The sequence below is a fragment of the Mustela putorius genome, unplaced genomic scaffold (assembly GCF_011764305.1).
Source record: "Mustela putorius furo isolate JIRA1106 unplaced genomic scaffold, ASM1176430v1.1 tig00000421_pilon_pilon_pilon, whole genome shotgun sequence".
In the NCBI taxonomy this organism is placed as follows: domain Eukaryota; kingdom Metazoa; phylum Chordata; class Mammalia; order Carnivora; family Mustelidae; genus Mustela; species Mustela putorius.
Genome location: NW_025421375.1, coordinates 8,354,424 through 8,375,093, shown reverse-complemented (window position 1 = coordinate 8,375,093; position 20,670 = coordinate 8,354,424). Strand labels below are relative to the sequence as shown.

The following is a 20,670-nucleotide window of genomic DNA, read 5'->3' as shown; positions in this document are numbered from 1 at the left end:
GAAAGGAAATACACCAGGATAGTAATGCCCCAGGGTTTCACAGAGAGTCCCTCTTATTTTCACAAACCTTGAAAGCTGACTTGGATGATACACAGTTTTCTGCAGGCTCTGTGAGTTAACAGTGCACAGATGATTGGATTCCCTGCCCCCGACCCCCTTCTCAGACCTCTTCACAGGAAGATAGCATCCACCTATTAAAACTTTTGGCTTTAAAGGGACATAAAGTTTCCAAAGAAAATTACAATTTCCTCAAACTCACGTTTAATACTTGGGGCATCTGATCTCAAATCAAGAAGTGTATTTGGATCCAGATGAAACCCCTCATGACTGCTTAATGCTCACAGGTTACCTTTTGAGTCCCCATGACAATTTACAGGAAACTCCTTAAGCATTTGCAGATTTTTCATGGTTTACTGGTGGTTCTTATTTGAAGGATAAAAATGGAAAATACCATGCTGGGTATGGCAATCGAAACTCCTTTTGAAGTCATTGAAAAAGCACCTTTATGTTTGGCCACTTGAGCGAAAGAGACTGAATTCTATACTGTTCCTTGACTTGTACTTTAGCCAAGGGTAAAACCACAGATATTTATACTGATAGTAATGGGGTAGCTCGTGACTTCGGAATATTATGGAAACAGTGAGATGTCCTTCCCTCTGATGGGAATAAAATTTAAAATGGCTTCTATGTCCAGAATTTACTACATGCAGTGCTTTTGTTCACTGCTTTGGCTATTAAGGTTCCTGGGCATTCCAGATTCAACTCCCTGGAGGCCGAAGTAACCCACCTCACCAATGTTTCTGCCAAAAATGCTACTTCCAAGGAAACCAATAGCCAAATCTGTTATGGTCCAAAGGGATGTTCTCCCAAACGATCATTTGGATAAATGACAAGAGACACCCAGGAATTGGCCCCAGAGAGGGCAAAACAATATGGAAATCTAATAGTTGGCTCAATAAAAAGAACTCTGGCAGACTTGAAGCATATGAAAGAATTTAATAAGGGACACAGATATACATTACAATTATTGTATATTTATAAGTATGTATAATTATATATATGTATGGTTTGTGTGCTGGCATAGTTTGTGTGTTAGGACTGGAATCTTAAATAGGTAGTAGCTATTGTCAGGATCAATGTCTGTTTATTTTTTCCCATTTTTAATATTATTTTAACATTTTCCTGATAAATAAAATTAAGTTTAATTAAAAAAAAAAACAAAACTCTGGCTTGAGCCAAGTAACAATATGTCTTTGCCAGTAATTCTAAAATTCTCAGCGCTTACCACTGTATCTGCATTAAACTCTTGGACTGTTGACAAAATCGTGGCATTCATGAACCAGTAGGGGTGGCAAAAAGTTAATTAGGCTGCAAAAATTGCTGCCTCACTTGTCCCACCTGTCGCAAGTACATCCTTGGAAAATCTCCTCCTACAAATGGATCATACAGTTCCCTCTCGTGGATAAATGTTTTAGTCTTGGTTTATAGGTTTTCTCACCAGACCCAAACTTCCTCTTATAGACAAGCCACTGCTGCTTCTGTTAGATTATCTCTACCGGGGAGCCCATTTTACTAGTCAGGTGATGTGAGAAGTCTGTGCTATGTGGCCAGCTTTGAACACTTTCGTTGTATATATACCATCCTTAGTCACATGTACTAAGGGCACTACTGAGATGGCAAAATTTGTAGAGACCTTCCAAATACCTTGGCCTAAAGCATTGCCATTCCGTCTTCTAAATCACAGCTCTATCCCTTGGGAGCTCGTAGACAGCTTTGGAGATAGTCAGAGGATATCCAATACACTTGGCCCCTACCTCCTTTAGCCCATAGTTGATAAAAGGAAATATAACTCAATAGTGTAAAGGCCTAATTACTTCTATTAAAAATAACCATGCTTTGGCAGAGCAGTCACTGGGAGACTATGACCTTAAGGATCACATCTTGCTACCTAGAGGTTTCCTCTGTCGAGAAAGAACCCTCCAGAGTCTTCTACCTCACTGGAGAGGCTCTTACCAGGAACTGCTAAGCAACCATTGTGCCACCAAACTCCAGGGAAAAGACTATTAGATTCATGTGACACATCTAAAGAAAGCACCAAACCCTGGCTGGACCTGAAAGTAAAGATTTTCTGGAACTGAAGCAGATGACATCTGATGAGACACTTGGTCCCCAGATGTCCAGGCCAGGCCCGTGTACCTTCTTCTCAATGTTGTGTTTCTCTTTTGAACAAAGACAGTGCCCCTGTCTGCATTTCCCAAGCCTTTGTGAGAGGAAGGAACCTCCTCTTTTGTTTATGGCCTTTTGGAAACAGACTCATCACAATCCCAGGACAATTAAATCTTTCATTTGCTTTTTTCTGAAGGGTTAGAAGGTTCACAATCACTGAAGTCTTTAAACTGTTAACTGTCTTTGGATTCTTACCCAGACTGATGTTCTCTGAATTTACAAACTTACAATATAGCCATATTATCAATAACACATTTCATTCCAAACAGTTCTTTTGAGATAACAGTACTGTATTAAAATACCTTTGAAGTTTTGCTTTTTTGCAAAAAGTTCATCAGCTATAGTTTCATGTTTATACTTGCACTGTGTCTTCTCAAATGCACTTGTGTAATTCTTTCCATTGCGTTCTTGTAGTGTTCACTGTTTTGCTTTCATGGTCACTTTAAGTGGAGAGTTCCAGAAGGCACACATGACTTTGGGTTTGCCCTCAGTAGGGTAAAGCTCTCTCCTCTTAAGTTAGAATAAATGCCAATAAATATTTCATTTGGCTACTTGTAGGCCTAGAGGCCTGGTTTAGAACCGTGATACAATTTGAAATCACTGTCACTTCTGTTTCATGTAATTAGTTTAAGTTTTGTGTTTTGTTGCCTATAAAACTTAAAAATTATGTACCCAAGGGGCACCTGGGTGGCTCAGTGGGTTAAAGCCTCTGCCTTCGGCTCAGGTCATGATCTCAGGGTCTTGAGGTATTGGGCTCTCTGCTCAGCGGGAGCCTGCTTTCTCTCCATTCTCTCTCTCTCTCTGCCTGCCTCTCTGCCTTCTTGTGATCTCTGTTTGTCAAACAAATGAATAAAATCTTTAAAAAAAAATTATGTACCAAATAAGGTGATGCTGGCTCAATCCTTTGAGATGATCTCCAGTTAACATGACCTGGAGGAGATAAGGACTTTAGGGAGTACCTGAGAGTTTTTCCCTCCTAACCTTCCTCAGTAACTCTGATGTGGCCTTAGGTGGTTTCTAACTGCTATGCCCTTTCCTCTAGTATAGGACATGACACCCAGGAAAGATCCCTCCTAGCAGTGAGGGACATAATTACTAAGTAGTGGAAAATATGACTTTCAATCAGCAATGCTTCCAAAGAAAGATCTTGATCAAAAGCCAAATGTGAAAATTAATAAAAGGAAATCTCATTTAGAATAGAATTGGGAGCCAGCAGGGAAAACTCTTTGTTTAACCACTGATCTTCTGATGGCTTTTTGGGTTGTTTTCCATTTTTGGTTATTACAAACAAAAACTGTGTGAGAGTTCTAGTTGTACCCCACATTTACCAACACTCAACTATGGTGAATCTTTTTTCATTTTATCCATTTTCATAGGTATGTAGTGATACCTCATTGTGTTTTTAATTTGCATTTCCCTAATGACATTGGGCATCTTTTCTTTGTTCTGGCCATTTGGGTATCTCTTTTGGTGAACAGTGTGCTCAGATCTTTTGAGTTTTATTGAGTTGTTTTAGATTTTATGTAGACTTACATTTTGACTCTATTATATATAATGGAGTATTTGTGAACAAATACTGAACAATCTTATGAAACAAGTTAATATAGCACAGTGGTTAAGAATTCATTATCTGGAGACAGACTAAAGTTCTAATCTCAATTCCAACATTTACTAGTTGTGTTGATCTTAGACAAGATAATTTAACTGCTCTGACCTTTTTTCCTCATCTGTAAAATTGGCTGAGAATAGTTACCATCTCCTAGGATTTCTCTGAGTCAGATATGTGGAGGAGAAGAGGGTCTATGGCATAGAAAAACCAATTTAAAAATGTCTCCTGTGTAATTGAATGAAGCAGTTAACACACTTGAACCTGTTTGTCTTGGAATAGGGCAGGGGATAGATCGGGGGATGATGATGCAACAAGGCAGGTATCCAAGCCGAGGGTTTGATCTTACTTGTTTTAGACAATGTTAAGAAGGTGAGGAGGAGCAGAGGAAGGGGGGTAGAGAGAGAGAGACTCTTAAGCAGGCTTCATGGAGCCTGATGTGGGACTTGATCTCAAGAACCTGAGATCATGACCTGAGCCAATATCAAGAGTCAGACACTTAACCACCTGAGCTACCCAGGCACCCCAAGGTTTGATCTTTTGAATGTAATAGTAAGGGTCAAAGCTATTTAAAGGAAGGACAGTTAAAGTTCTAACACAGAAGTGCAAGCAATGCCTTGGAACAGCTGAAAAAGGGTGATAATGAGGGCTAAGAGTGTGCACAACAAAGATTACAAGAGATAACTATGACTAATGCCTGAGTAAGATTAAGTAATGGGACAAATGTGGCTGGAATTTTGCACAGTGGGATGAAAGGCGCTCTCAACCCAGCCTTCACTAGCTTTTTGGTACCTGTGAAATAAGGAGATTGGGCCATATAATCTCTACGGTTTTATTTGGGTCCAGCAGCCTGGAAATTTCCAATCTGTTCTATGGAACTGGGAGTGGAGAAAAGGGGGAGGTTGTGATCCCTGACAATTCTAGGTAGTTGAAAGAAAAAAATCTAGAATTGAAAGTTGTCAGCCTATAACTGGTTCCTTATATAGCTATTTGTGGCTAATAGAGGCAAAAGTGAGCAATGGGCCACTTTCCCAGAATCTCTGCTCTCAGTGAATATTGCATGAAGTATTGGCATTTAAAAATGAGCTTACTGGGGAATGGGAGGGAAAAAACCACAAATGAATGGATGTTAAGTGTCAAAGTCAGGATATGCAACCTGGACTTAATTTTTCTGAAGATCATTGTGAAAGAGTATCCAAGTCAGGGGAGCCTGGGTGGCTCAGTGGTTTAAAGCCTCTACCTTCCGCTCAGGTCATGATCTCAGGGTCCTGGGATCGAGCCCCACATCGGGCTCTCTGTTTGGCAGGGAGCCTGCTTCCTCCTCTCTCTCGCTCTCTGCCTGCCTCTCTGTCTACTTGTGATCTCTGTATGTCAAATAAATAATTAAAATCTTTAAAAACAAAAATATCTCGAGTCAGTCTGTTATTGCTACGAAATATATTTTGCGACTTTAGTCTCCCCATTAGTGTTCATAGAGAAGAAAACACATTTAAACATTTGCCCAAGAAAAACAAAACTGACATGTTCAAATGATGTAAAATTGCTTCAAAAGACAAGATATTAATTTTAAGTTATTTGAACTATCTTGGCCTCTGACATCCGTACAGGGAGCTAATTAAGAGTCCACTGTACATATTCCAAAAATGCAAGTATTGCTGAAAGTTTGTTTTATTTTGTTTATAAGTTTGGAAGAGGAAAATCATAACATATATTTTACATGTTTTATACATTTTCTTATTTAATCCCAACAGTGTGTAGTTGGGGGAAAGAAACTTTATTTAGAGAAGTTAAAATTTGTCCAGTTCTTTTTTTTTTTAATTAATTTATTTATTTGACAGAGAGGGATTACAAGCAGGGGAAACGGGAGAAGGAGAAGCAGGCTTCCCTCAGAGCAGGGACCCCAATGTGGCGTTCGATCCCAGGATGCTGGGATCATGACCTGAGCCACCCAGGCACCCCCAAATTTGTTCAATTCTTCCTGTTCATAAGAGGGCTAGTCCTCTGGGAATCTGTAATCTAGTGGAGCAGGCAGAAACCAAACCTCAAACAAGTCCCATCATAGACCTTTATTAGTCGTAAGTGGCTCCTTGAAGAAGCCTTGGGAAGGGCTTTAAAAGATGTCTAGAGGGCGCCTGGGTGGCTCAGTGGGTTAGGCCACTGCCTTCAGCTCAGGTCATGATCTCAGGGTCCTGGGATCGAGCCCCACATCGGGCTCTCTGCTCAGCAGGGAGCCTGCTTCCTCCTCTCTCTGCCTGCCTCTCTGCCTACTTGTGATCTCTCTCTCTGTCAAATAAATAAATAAATAAATAATCTTAAAAAAAAAAATAAAAGATGTCTAGAACTCTGACAGGTATTTTGATGAGCAAAATACCTGGTGTGGCCTGGTGTGTTTCCTGTTGCCAGATGAACTAGAGACGCTGGGCCCTGCAGCTCCCACCCAGCCTATCCCCCCGACATCACCAGAGGCGTTTGGTCTCATCACCGGAATTCAGGGACGGATGAGCCCATGTTTGAGGGATGCAAATGAAAGGTTGCTTAGAGCACACTCTCGAGATGTGAGGGTGAGCCAGCTCAAGGGAGAGCTGTGCCCTGGGTTTGGGTCTCTATCTTGTATTGACAGTTGTTAACTAAGCAGTGGAATAGTTATTATTCATGGAGGGGATTTCTTTGAGAGCAGGATTTTGTGCCTTTCTCCTTACTTGGTCAGAGCTTCTGGCCTTCTTCATCTTAGGCCTGTCTGGTGTAATTGGGTTTCTTGTGGCTTTGTGAAATGCTGCAGGGACAGGTTCCTAACTTTCCTGATAACAGGGCTTGGGTCCCCCTTTGCTGGCCTTCAGGCAACCTGTTAAGGCCTAACTAACTGCCCACTCTAACAATATAACTAACAGGCAGCAAGGAAGTAGCAAAGGGTTTTGACCAGGGGAATAGCTAGAACAGGACTGTGTTTTAAGAATTCTTCCAGCAGTCTTCCACTAATGTATGCCAGTCTGGGTAGAAGGAGGAGGCAGGAAGGCCAGTGGAGGCTGTTTGGGTAATGCTGGCAGAACCCAAAAAGGATCTGCCCTGGGCCCTCCCAGAGGAAAGGGAGAACTCTGCTTCTTACCCCAAATGGTTCTCTAGGAAGCTCTCTCCTGCGCGTATTTCTTGGAAAACAAGTAGAATTCCCTGACTGCTTGACGTGTAAAAGCTTTTTGTTTGTAGTTTGTTATTAATCTGTCAAGTAAAAGGGAGCTCTTTTTGTGTCCTTTTTACTCAGGTTCTGAGTCCTAACGAACAGAAGTGGAGTGCTAGGATCAGTAAGGGATCTGGCAAGCATGGAGTCGATAGAATTTGATTGGATGGGGAAACGCAATGAAGACTCCCCATTTTAAACCTGCATGACTAGGAAAAGAGTGGTTTCCATGTGAGAAATAAGACCATGATTTGAGAAGAAAGTATGCCAAATGGGATCAGTTGGAAGTTACAATAGCCTTTTCATGCAGAAATATCCAGAAGCTGTTGAAAGGCCAGAGCTGGTATTCATAAAAAAAAAAAAATAGTAGGGGCTAAAGAAAGTAGAGTCGGCTGTTGTCTGCACGGAGATAAAGCCTTGTGTGGTGGATGCCTGTGCGGAGGGTAACGTGGCAAATAGACAAGATGCGGGGGGGGGGGGCGGTTAAAATTCCAGAAAATAGAGCAGGAGAAGGGGACCCGTCAGGAGAAGGGGGAAGGACATGCGGGTAGAGCATGCAGAGCTGGAGAGGAAAAGGGAGGAGATGTGATGTAGGTAAATGCAGCAGGCTGGTGCAGGGGCGGGGAGGCGGATGTAGTCGCAGGGGCTGTGTGTGGTGATAAAGGATGCCTTCTCTGGGCAGTCTTCCCACTCCAGGCTATCCCAGACTGTCTTCCTCTTATGGCTTGGCATCGTTGACTGGTTAGTCACCAGCATTTGCTTTGTGTGTCCATTAGATCAAATGCCTGCAAAGAGCAACGACTGTGTAGAGTTGTCTACATGGTGAGTATAGGATGAGGAATTCAGGAAATTAAGGACATTCCATGAGAGAGCAGTTTCAGGGAGGCGTTGAAAAGGAAAGCCAAAGTGTAGGTTGTGATGAAATAGAATGATGGTAAGAAATGAAAGAAGCAGGCAGTTATGAGAAAAAGAGGGAGAGAGATCACCAGGAAAGAAGGGGAGAGAATACAATGTCTAATTCTGGGGTAGGTGAGATTTGAACATGTTCCTATGCTGTGGTGCAGACCCGTGGAAAGGAGAGGTTGAAGGGGGGAGAGGAGGCAGTGGTAATGACGCATGGAGTGAATCTGAAAGGGACTGGTGGATGTAGGGAAAGGAATGAAGCTCTGGCAGGGGTGGGGGAAAGCACTGAGAAATGTGGACCTGAAAGGTGGGCCCTGCGGTGGGAGGTCATAATGGACTGCTAGGGAGGACCCTGTGGCCTAATGAAAACACGGCAGCCGTGGAGTTTTCATACTGCCCTTCATCAGTGGCATGAACTGTAGCAAGTGACAACGTTTTTTCAAATGCCTCAACTTCCCTGTAGGTAAAATGGGCGTTAATTACCTTCCAGCTCCCCAAATCAGGTGTTGACCCACTTACTTGCAAATGCTTTCTTGGCTTTTTGTTTATTTTTAGTTTCTTTGAGGGGATGTTCCCATCAGAGGGTAGAGAAGCAAAGTGGGAGTTGGGTCCTCTTGGCATGCAGGAGACAATGCTGTAGGCCTCAGTGATCAGTTTTTCTGAGGGGTGGGCATATGATAGGAAGAAAAACACAACGTGAATAAAAGGTTTTGGAAGAATGTGTAAAGACCCAGGGGGTAGGGTTAGAGGGCAAAGATGCCTGATCCTGGAGGAATCAGACCCTATAGCTGGAGAGAGGGGTTAGGGAAGGTGTGACCACAGGCTACCTCCCTGACCGCCTCTTACAGGTATGGGTAATAAGAGAAGCAGGCACGCACCTGGAGCCCAAGCATCCTTAGGGATGATGTGACTGCAAGCCAGCTTTTAAAGATTAATGGGGAGGGTCCATTAGTTTCCACGCAGCTGCAACGGAGTGTCAACGCAAAGATTAGGAAGTCCTGGCGGGAGCTTCGTGAACCCGCGGGCGTGCAGCCCAACCCAGTCTCGCGCGGGTGCCGCGCCCCGGTCCGGCATTCGTGGTGCAGCGCGCTCTCGCCCCACCAGGAACTTCAGGAACTTGGCTTTCATCTAGTTCCCACAGCACGACTTTAGGTTTTTTGTTTTTTTTTTTTTTTTCCTTAAATTGCAGAGTGGGGAGAGGCCCCGCCTTTCCGGGCCTGGGGTTGGCCTCGGGGGCCGCCCCTCCCGCTCTCCCCAGCAGCTGCTCCTTCCCTGACGGCGCTGGAGGGCCCTGCAGCGGTCCACGACACCCAATGGCGCTACCCGCCTGGCTGCAGCCGAGGTAGGGCGCCAGGCCCGCGGCGGGAGGCGAGGGGTGAGGGGGGTGGGGCGCCAGGGGCGGGGTGCCCCCCCCTACGCCCACGGGCGGCTGCGCGGGCAGCACCGCGCGGCGCAACCCTGAGCCCAGTGCGCTCTTGAACTCTCGACAGGCATTAGCTAGTTTTCAGTTCTCTCTGCAATCCTAGGAGGAAGGCTCTGTTATTACCCCCATCTACAGGCTGGGAAATGGGAAAGACAGGCTACCCTGCCACCCCTTTTGTGCGCCCTCTACCAGTCAGTCCTGCTTTCCTTCCCGCTCTGGCCACCAGGAGTCCTTCCATTGACTTTGTCGGACCCGCTGTCCCAGGTGCAGAAACAACTGTTGCATGTATAGATTCCAGAGCTCAGTTCAGGGTCCTTGGGGCTGTGTGTTTAACCAACGCCAGGTTATTCTGGTGCGGGCTTAAGGAAGGCCTCCTTACCCAGCTCCTCTTAGTGGTTCGCGTGATCTGTAGGGTGCCTGTCATCAAGCTACACTGGATCTGCTTCCTGCTTATTTGCCTTATTTCTCAGAGGTTTCCTGTCTCCAACTAGAAGAAATCCTTGTCTATACTGGCAGGGCCCCTCCCACCACCCTTCTGAACCCCCAAGGCACATTTCAAACAGTGCTTTCCCTAACTACCTCAAATTGTCTATCTGTCAATCATCCCTGAGTCATCTCCCCAGCAACCCAGTTTTAAACCCGGCGTGACTTCCCTTTTCTGGCCTGAGCCACTAAACTGCTGTGTGTGTCTGGGGAAGGAAACGTCTGCCCTTGTAAATACAATGGGCAGTGGCAACCTGCTACACCCCCCTCCCCAACACCCCCCACCCCCAACATCAGAGAATGCATTCACAACTCAGTTATGGCCAACTACTGAATCACCCACCACTGGGGAAGCCACCGCCACTACTCCCCTCTTGTAACCCTGATCTCAAGTTTTGCACTTCGCAGACTGAGTTGCAGGAACACATTGAGCATGTCAAGGAGAACCCTCACCATCTTTTTTTTTTTTTTTTTTTAATATTCAAAGCCATCTTTGCAATGTTTTAGCCCTTCGTGAGAACAAGGTTAGAACTTTCTCAAAGCTGAAAGTGAATTTTGAAATAGAGCCATCTTTGACTTTAAGCAAACTCAGGATACTCCTTTTAGCAGATAATGTGTGCTGTAGGTCCTTTCAAAATCTGAATAAAAGACTCTGATATGGAATGGTTTTCTCTTGCTTGCTTAGGTGGGCCAGCAGGTTAGTTAAAAGATTTGTGTGTAATGCTGGAAAGATTATTATGAAGGAAGTACTTACTGGTATTTTCCTTTATTTATAGGTATAGGAAGAACACCTATCTTTTCATCTACTACTTAATCCAGTTCTGTGGCCACTCATGGATATTTACCAATATGACAGTCCGGTTCTTTTCCTTTGGAGAAGGTAAAACTCCAGAAATCATTTTGGATTTTTAACATTCAATACTTGTTTTCACCTAGTCCTGCTTATGTTAATTTTTCAACTTCTGCGAACTTCACCAAATATCCTTCACTGCTCTAAGATTTAGTAGCCATATTTTCCAGTAACCATTCTTCTTGCTCATTGCAAAACCCAAAACCTTTTTGGAGAAGGGGGCAGGTGAGTTGAGGGGGGAGGGACTTGGCTTCCCTCTGACTAGGCAGTTTGCTCTGAACACACAGACATGGCATTGGGGTGGTGCCATCTGACTCTTCCTTTTCGGTTCTGCAGCAAACCTTCTCATATTTGCTGGGTTTTGAGGAAATCTGTAAATGCCAGTATAACCTTTTGCCCAGAGAACTCAGGAATTAACCAGATTCTTTCCTTGTCTTTTTATTCCCCAGGCTTAACGTAACTAGAGACTACTAATAAGTGAAAGACAAACTGTATGGTCCCCTTAAGTAATGTGTCCCTAAGTAAATGACACACCTTCTAGATGACTCACCATCCATATGGGAGTTGGTAAAGTCATGTTGCCTCCAGTTTTCTAAAAAGCAAAGATTTTAACCAGCATTTCAATTTTTAAGAAATGAATCACTAAGTGACTGTCAAAATAACATTCTTTTCATGTTCCATCCCCACATGGGTAAGTGTCATCACAGTTTACAACTGTTGGGTAGCTTGACAGTTTGAGCAACTGCTGGTTTCAGCTAGAAACAAACACATAGAATGTACCCGAGAAAAACCATGCTGTGCTCACCAATTCAGACTTCTGTATCATAAGGAAATTAATCTAATTCTGAGGTGCCATAACTATCTTTGGTTGCTTTTTCTTCCTGTGAATCTGCAGTTAAATTCTTGCCTTCAGCAACCTCCAAAGATACAACCTAAGGCTTGAATTTCAACTATGAATGTTGGGAGTCTTCAATCAGGGGAAAATATGAGCACTGGGAAAACTTCCTGTATGTTTATAGGGAAAAAAGTCAGCGCTTCTAGGCCTTGAAAATTAGCTGGGGTGTTGTGGGATTATTACAAGTCATTCACGCCAAGAGTTACAAGCAATGAACTCTTTCTTATCCTGCCTGGTCTTTCCAGTGGGAAAAATTGCTTTAGTTGGCAGTGTGTTTATTTCTTAATTATTATCCTACTGTTAAAATTAGAGAAGCCTCTTATTAAAGTAACAGAACCATTCATATGGAAAGCGGACTGAAAACAGCTAAGTGGGAGTTCAGTATAATTCCCGAGTCAATGTATAAATTAAGTAGCTTAGTAGCAGTCTAATCACCTGAAGAGTAACACCTGCTACCTTCTCCATCCCAGAGCTGTGTAATGGGAAATGCTCTTTTGCAGCAAGGGTGGGGCAGTGGATGAGAGAGCATGGACTTCCGTCCCTCAGGGACCATCTGTGACATGGGAATTATGATAATAGTGCTCACCTTATAGAGCTGTTGAGAAGAGACACCCTTAGTGCTCCATAAGTTACCATCATGTGAATGATCACTGGGCAATAAAGACAGCCAACTCTTCCCTAGATGTTTCTTAAATTTTAAAAGGAAATCCCACCATGTTAAGCCAACAAATACATCCTATTTAGAGGAATAGTTGTTTATCCTATTTTGTTTTTTTCCAAATGCATTGTGGGCTCTCTGCAGTGCAGACTTCAAAAGTCCCCACCAGAGGCCCAGGTTCTAATAAAGTTTTAGAAAGCCCAAGCCAAACACATATAGGACACAAATAAGATGTTATTAAGCATGACATCATTATGAATGTCCTTTCCATAAAGCTTTTCTAGTATCATATTTTTTTCATCTTTGTCATTTTCTTGTCAATGAAAAAGGTGTGAGCACGCTAGCTTCTTCAGTAAGTTTACCTCCAACCTGTTTACAGTTGATGGTTTAGATTCTACTGGGTTACTGTTATTTGGGAATTGCTTTATAACATATATGGGGAATTATATATATGGAGAGTAAATACTACAGCATGGCCATAGGCCTTCTTTTTCAAATTTTTGCTGCTTTTTTAGCGGTACTTTCTTTGGTTGCATGGCATTAGTAATTTAGTAGCTGTTGGGAAATTTCTCACATGTACAATGAGAAAAGAAGTAAATAATCACAATTTTTATTTCAAAGTGCTGCATAGATTTGGGTTGTGACCTAGCTTTTACTTTATTGTATCTATTTCTAATTCCTGGACACAGATTCCATGGTTGACACTTTCTATGCTATTGGTCTTGTGATGCGCCTTTGCCAGTCCATTTCCCTCCTGGAGTTGCTGCACATATATGTTGGCATTGAACCAAGCCATCTCTTTCCTAGGTTTCTGCAGGTAGGTTTTGTTTTGTTTTGTTAACAATTTATCACTGGGGGCTCCTGGGTTGGTACAGCCAGTTAAGCAGCCAACTCTTGGTTTCAGCTCAGGCTGTGATCTTAGGGTTGTGAGATGGAGCCCTATGTCGGGCTCCTCACTCCACACAGAGTCTGCTTCAGGTTCCCTGTCTCTCCCCCTCTTCCCTGCCCACCTGTGTGTGTGCTCTCTCTGTCAAATAAGTAAATCTTGAGAAAAAACCACACATGATATTACTGACTATATTCTCTATGCTGTACTTTTCATTCCTGTGACTTATTTTAAAACTGGACATTTGTACCTCTTAATCTTCTTTATCTGTTTTGCCCATCCCCCCAGACAGCCCTCCTCTGACAACCATCAGTTAGTTCCCTGTATTAAGGAATCTGTTTGGCCCTTTATTTATTTTTTGGTTGTTCATTCATTTGTTTTTTTAGGTGCTACAAATAAGTCAAATTATGTGGTCTTTGTCTTTCTCTTTCTAACTTATTTCACTTAGCATAATACCTTCTGGATCCATCCATGTTCTTATCAATGGCAAGATCTCATTCTTTCTCGTGGCTGAGTAATATTCATGTGTGTGTGTGTGTGTGTGTGTGTACATGCACCACAACTTTATCCATTCACCTATGGATGGACACTTGGGGTTGCTTCTAAAACTTGGCTGTTAGAAATAATGCCTATGAACAATAGCAATATTGCAGTAAACACAGGGGTGCATATGTTTTCCAATTAGTGTTTTTGTTTTCTGTGGATAAATACCCAGTAGTGGAGTTACTGGATTATATGGTATTTCTATTTTTAATTTTTTAAGGATATTCCATACTGTTTTCTCCAGTGGCTGCATTAATTTACATTCCCACCAGTTGCCTTTTCTCTTCATCCTTGCCAACACTTCTTGTTTCTTGTCCCTTTGATTCTAGCCACTGCCAAGTATGAGGAGGTATCTCATTGTAGTTTTGATTTGCATTTCCCTGATGATTAGAGCATCTTTTCATGAGCCTGTAGGCCATCTGTATGTTTTCTCTGAAAAAATGTCTGTTCAGTTCTTCTGCCTATTTTTTAATTGGATTGTTTGCTTTTCTGGTGTCGTGTAAGTGCTTCATGTATATTTGGATAGTAACCCCTTACCAGATATTTCTCATTCAGATACATTCTCCCACTCAGTAGGTAGCCTTTTTGTTTTGCTGATGGTTTCATTTGCTATGCAAAGGCTTTTAATTTTGGTGTAGTCCCAGTGGGTTAATTTTGCTTTTGTTTCTCTTGCCTACAGAGACATATGCATAAATATGTTGCTAAGGCTGATGTCCAAGAGATTACTGCCCATGTTTTCTTTTAGGAGTTTAATGGTTTTAGATCTCACATTTAGGTCTTTAATCCATTTTGAGTCTGTTTTTGTGTATGCTGTAAGAAAATGGTCCAGTTTCTTTCTTTCACGGGTAGCTGTCCCATTTTTCTCAATACCATTTGTTGAAGAGACTGTCTTTTCCCCATTGGACATTATTGCCTCCTTTGTTGAAGATTAATTAACCATATAATCATGGGTTTATTTCTGGGCTCTCTGTTCTGTTCCTTTGATCTGTGTGTCTTTTTTTGTGCCAGTACCATGCTGTTTTGATTACTTCAACTTTGTCATATTATCTTGAAATCTGGGATTGCAATTCCTCCACCGTGTGGTTTTCTCTCAAGACTTCTTTGTCTATTCAAGGTCTTTTGTGGTTCTGTACAAATTTTAGGATTATTTGTTCTAGTTCTGTGAAAATGCTTATGGTATTTTTACAGGGTTTGCTTTGAGTCTGTAGTCTGCTTTGGATAGTATGGACATTTAATGGTAATTCTTCATGAGCTTGGTTCTGCTGGAAGATTTTAATCACATTACCAGTATTATAGAATCTGTTTTTTTAATTTAATTTTTTTATTTTTTTGACAGAGAGAGCACAAGTAGGCAGAGAGGCAGGCAGAGAGAGAGGGGGAAGCTCGATCCCAGGACCCGAGATCATGACCCGAGCTGAGGGCAGAGGCTTAACCCACTGAGCCACTCAGGCGCCCTATAGAATCTGTTTTATACTTTATACTGTTTCAGGCTCTCTTGACTTAAAGTGAGCAGTTGAAAAGCAAACCCCTGAAAAACTGCAACTCAAGTCAATGATAAGAATTCTATGAAAAAATGACCTTATTCTAAGACATTGCACCATTAGACTAGGCAGTTGGAAACATTCAGGGCAATGATGCTGTTACTTTGGGAAGCATGGAGATGATCTTCTCTTAAGAGTTAGATTTCACAGCCACTTGCCACTCTATCTGTGCCACTGTCCTGGACACTGGAGGATAGAGGAGAGTCATAGGATTGGAGTCATTCAGACTTCGGTTTGACTCCTGGCTCCTCTAGCTATCACTGTAGGGTCACATCCATAGGCATTGAGCTGTTTCAGGGAAAAGACACCACACAAAATATCTGGTCAATAGTAAATGGCCCAGGGGCACTGGGTGGCTCAGTCAGTTAAGCATATGCCTTTACAGCTCAGATCACGATCCCAGTGTCCTGTCCTGGGATGGAGCCTTGCACTGGGCTCCTTGCTTGGCAGGGAGCCTGCTTCTCCCCTGATCCCTGTGTCCTCTCTCTCAAATATATAAAATCTTAAAAAAAAAAAAAAAGTAAATAATCCCCCCCAAAAAATCTCCTTCGCCAATATTCAACGAATAGAATATTCAGCCATTTCTTGTTCTTTTTGCCAATTTTTACTGAATACAAATGCAAAGGAGAGACCATTCATGTTTATCTAGTATTTCTAATATACATCTAATCATAGACCTGGGACTCCTACAAACCTGGATTCAAATCCCAGTTCTAGCTCTTATTGGTTGTATGAATTTATTTTTTCTTTCAAATTTTTATTTAAATTCTGGCTAGTTAACAGATAGTGTAATAGTTTCAGGAGTAGAAACTAGTTATATGAATTTAAACATGGAAATTGTTCTGAACCTCATTTTCTCATGTGATGTGAAAATAACACTTACCTCATGGAGTAACTGAAAAAATGGGTGGGATAAGCTCCTAGTGCTTAGTTAGAATACAATATCTGGAAGCTATTGCTATTATTTTAGCTATTATTTGTTTCCTGTACCAGGTCTCTAGTCCTAGATGACCATGTTCCTTTTTCTTTTTTTTTTCTTTTAAGATTTTATTTGAGAGAGAGAGTGAGAGCCCACACTAATTTGGGGGTGGGGGAAGAAGGGCACAGAGACAGGGAGAGGGAGAAGCAGACTCCCCACCAAGCAGGAAGCCTGATACAGGGCTTAATCTCAGGACCCAGAGGTCATGACCTAAGGCAAAGGACACTTAACCTACTGAGCCATCCAGGCACACCCACCATATTCCGTTATAAAGCCAGGTTGAAGGGCGCCTGAGTAGCTCAGTTGGTTAGGCAACTGCCTTTGGCTCAGCTCATGATCTCAGGATCCTGGGATCAAGACCTGCATCAGGCTTCCTGATCATTGAGGAGCCTGCTTCTTCCTCTCCAGCTCCCTCTGCTTGTGCTGTCTTTTCCTCTCTCTGTCAAACAAATAAATAAATCTAAATAAATAAATAAATAAATAAATAAAGGCAGGTTGAAGGAAGATGAGAAATTCACAGGTAGAGATTCAATACAAGAAATCATTGCTGGTAAGGCAAGAGAAAAAAGTGCTATTTTCCATATGAAGAGAGATAAGTTAGGTGACTGTGTGAACATGTGTTTAAGATCTGCAGAAAAAGGGATTTCTGTGAGGATAACTTTAACTATTTGCAAAATAAATTGGAAAAATGGAAATAACTAAATTTGACAAATTGGCATTGTGAAAATAATTTGTCAGAATCTGCATTTACTGCTAGCATCTAGCAAAGTATTTAGGATAAACATATGCCTTAAATTTTTGTTGATTAGAGTGACACAGATTCTTATACTAAAATCTGTTTAAAATACCATGAAAGTTTAAAGATGGAAATAGGAATATAATCCTAAGGAGCCTATTAAGAACTTAGCATTATAAGTTTATGGGAGATTTTAAATTTTACATATTAAATAAAAATAGAGAAATAGTATACATTAGGATGAAGACAAATAAGTCTTGAAATATCAAATGTCAAATAAAAATCAAGGTAATATTTAGCCTGGACTCCTAATAACAAAGTAGCCAGGTAGCCAAGACTTAGATGGACTTCCCTTAAGTGTACTTAGTTAAAAAATTAAAAAGGGGTACATATCTGTCCCTAAAGAAGCGTATTACTTGGGAACAAGATTTATTGATATTTATTCCTTGTTAACAACTTCATGCTAATTCTAGAGAACAGAATGAACTACCCAGGTTAAATGAAAGCTGTAGTCCATCATATGGATTATTTTGCCTGGAAAATGACCAAATTCATTGAAAGTCTAAGCATGTTTTCTTTCACTAATACGTTTTTGGACTTTTTTGCTTTTTTTTTTTGTTTTTAAGATTTTCACTTATTTGAGAGAGTGTGAAAGATATTTATTTGAGAGAGAAAACATGAGTGGGGAGGGACAGAGGGACAAGTAGACTCCCCACTGAGTGTGAGGATCCTGATAGGCTGCTTGATCCCAGGACCCTGAGATCATGACCTGAGCTGCAGTCAGAAGCTTAACCAGCTGAGTCACTCAGACACCCCTGGACTTTTTACTTCTTTAGGCTACCTTGGTGAATAATGGTTTCATAGTAAAACAGCATTTTCAAAATTAAGAGTAGTGTTATTTTAGTTATTGACAGTGTGAGGAATGCAAGTGAGAAATGGGATAGGTAGACTTTGAGGAAAGAAAATAGAACACCTTAATGATGCCTAGAAAATGTGCATCTTTTTTTTCCCAAAATTATGTAGGCTTGTCCAGTAATAGAAATTATTATACAACTTAGAAATCTGATTTCTTGGAGTTCCAGAAGTTCTGGAGTATTTAAATGTGATTTTAATCATATTAATGTAGTGCTTTATAGAACTATGATCGCTGTAATCAAACTATATCCTGGTTTGGTAATTTAAAATAATAATGGCAAATATATGTTGAATCTTCTTTAATTTTTTTAAGATTTTATTTATTTGACAGAGACACAGCAAGAGAGGGAACACAATTGGGGGGAGTGGGAGAGGGAGAAGTAGGCTTCCCACCCAGCAGGGAGCCCAATGTGGGACTTGATCCCAGGACCCAGGATTAGGACCTGAGCCCAAGGCAGATGCTTAAGGACTGAGCCACCCAGGCAGCCCACATTGAATCTTTTTTATTCAGAGTCAGTTTGTAGTGCCTACTGTTAATGGGGCTTAAGTGATTTTTAAGTCTTTTTTGTTGTCAGGGATAACAGGAAAGGGATTCACCACATCAAGGAAGATGGCTACCATTTTCATCATGGACTACTATTAATTTTTGTTGTGATTGTTCAGCTTCCTTTTTTTTTTTTTTTTAATCTCTTTGCGATTTTTATCTGTACTCTATTTGGATTACTCATTTCCTATCTTCTGTGTAGTTTTCCAAAAGGAGCCAGTGCTGGAAAGAGCTTTGAAAACCCATATCCTCATGTTCAAAGTTTCATTTTCTACCCCCTTCCTTTGAGTTCTGCCAACAGTTAGAAGAATTATGAGGTGACTCCGAGGCCTCTGTTTTAAAATAACCAAACAAAACTCTAAGATTGTGTAACCTTTCTTGGTTTTCCTATTTCCCCATTTTTAAGTGAAGAAAGCATAGTTAAGAATGTGGCTAAGCTACTCAGTAATCCTAGCTGAGTGCATACAGTTTCTTGAAAAATGCATGGTGCCCAGCTGCATTCAGTGGACCAAAAAACACGTCCGTGTATTTGTGATGTTATTTTGTCATTACTGTTGTGAGACTGAGGCATGACTGAATTTTCATTTTGGAAACTGGCCTTATAAAATGTCAAGATAAGTAATTCCAAAAAGCAGTAGGAAAATTGAGGTAATTGAGCCATGTATCAGATGGTGGTGTTATGTGTTCAGGAGGTCTGTTTGTTTTCTGTGTCTCGTTCTGTGCCTTTTTAGTTTTTTTGTACACACATCTTTATTTTGACAGAGAAAAGTCATTATGAATTCCTAAAATTACACACAATTGACAGTAAGACTAAAATAACATAACAATAACAAATTTTTATGTATTTTCAAAATATACAGTGTACAATAAGATACAATAAACAGTAATACATTTTTTTGTATTTTTTTAAAAATATACTTTGGGGGGAAAGGTAAGATGATAACATAAATAGTTGCTTAGAGACATCCCTTTTTTTGGAAATAATTACATGTCCACTAAAATCATATAAAGAAATATAACAAATTTTCTATGTTTTAATTTATAAAATGGGAAAGTAATTTAGGTCCCAAACACATAACTATTTTAAGACATGATAATGTAGGTGAAAAGTAGACATTTTCCTCTCCAACCCCTTCCTTCCAAAAGGCTCATATACTTAGCTTGGTAAAAAAAATAAGGTTGGATTAGGAAATTTATATATTTCAGTAGATGTAATCAAATCAACTAGGCTTTTATTTTCTATTTTATGTTATTTTTTAAAAAACAACTTGGTTTTTATAGTGTGGAAACACTGCCAACCCTGAAATACTGATTTTGAAAGACTTTGTTCTAACATTGTGCAGAAGCCTGAGAAAGAGGTTTTTACTGACATAGCCTTGGGTTGTTCTCAACTCCAGGAGGTGGGAAAATATCCACAAAACTAGCCTTTGGATGGGGACTTTCGACCCATTTAGGAAACCCTCCTAGTAATCCAGTTTACTCCTTTACCTTTTGAGAAATGCTTGAAATTCAAAGACTTCATATATAACTGAATTAAAATGACTAAAGTCTGCATTTGTCCTTTCTTTGCATTGTAGGAAACACTGCCGCACATGTGTTAATTTTACAAAACATGAAAAATCCATAAATCAAAACACTAGGAATTACTATCCCCAGATTACTGTGCCCACAAAAACTTCATTTGTGAACCCAAATTGCAAAAACCGCTTTTATATTTATGAATATCACCTATTTCTGCTAAGGGAAGGCAAGGGTCTGCTTGCCCAAAATCACTCCAAAGATTTTTCACAGTCCTAGATTCTTAGAACAAATACGAAGAAAATCAAATACCAAGGGTGTCTTAACATAAACCCTTCAAGGAAAACAGCCAAGTTTCACCCTGATTTCTTTTTAGCTGTGAAGCAGGTGCCTCTTTGCATTGCTAGATTAAATAACCTGGTTTTCCATATAGTCATATGGGTTTTCTCTCTAGTTTTGAGTTGAGAACAGGTTTGTACTGTTAAATAAAAACCATACTGGGGATTGTGTCAAGCTGACGTTCTCAGTGTTGAAGCCTCCTGGGAATGAATGACGTAATTTGCTCTGTAAGTAAGATTTTAGATTTTTTTTAAGATTTTTTTTTTAATTTGATCCATGGAATTCTTCACTGTGATTATTATAAAACTGTATTTATAGTATAATTTTAAAGATGCTGAGATTAGGGGTACCTGGGTGGCTCAGATGGTTAAGTGTCTGTCTTTGGCTCAGGTCAAGATCCCAGTGTCATGGAATTCAAGCCCCACACTGGGCTCCAGGCTCAGCAGGGAGTCT

The 20,670-nt window shown here is 41.0% G+C and overlaps 1 protein-coding gene across 3 annotated transcripts in view; it reads left to right on the top strand.

Moving 5' to 3' along the window:
* The window catches only part of HACD4 (3-hydroxyacyl-CoA dehydratase 4), a 50,522-nt gene that overhangs the window by 3,423 nt on the left and 26,429 nt on the right, over positions 1–20,670 (top strand). Inside the window, exons 2-4 of one of the 3 annotated variants that reach the window (XM_004761821.3) lie at positions 9,097–9,249; positions 10,590–10,693; positions 12,906–13,033. In XM_004761821.3, coding sequence (XP_004761878.1) covers positions 9,221–9,249; positions 10,590–10,693; positions 12,906–13,033 — 261 coding nt within the window. In that variant the 5' untranslated portion in view covers positions 9,097–9,220. Of the gene's footprint in view, positions 1–9,096; positions 9,250–10,589; positions 10,694–12,905; positions 13,034–20,670 lie in introns of those variants that run through there. The other 2 variants (XM_045079670.1, XM_045079669.1) reach the window with 2 other exon arrangements.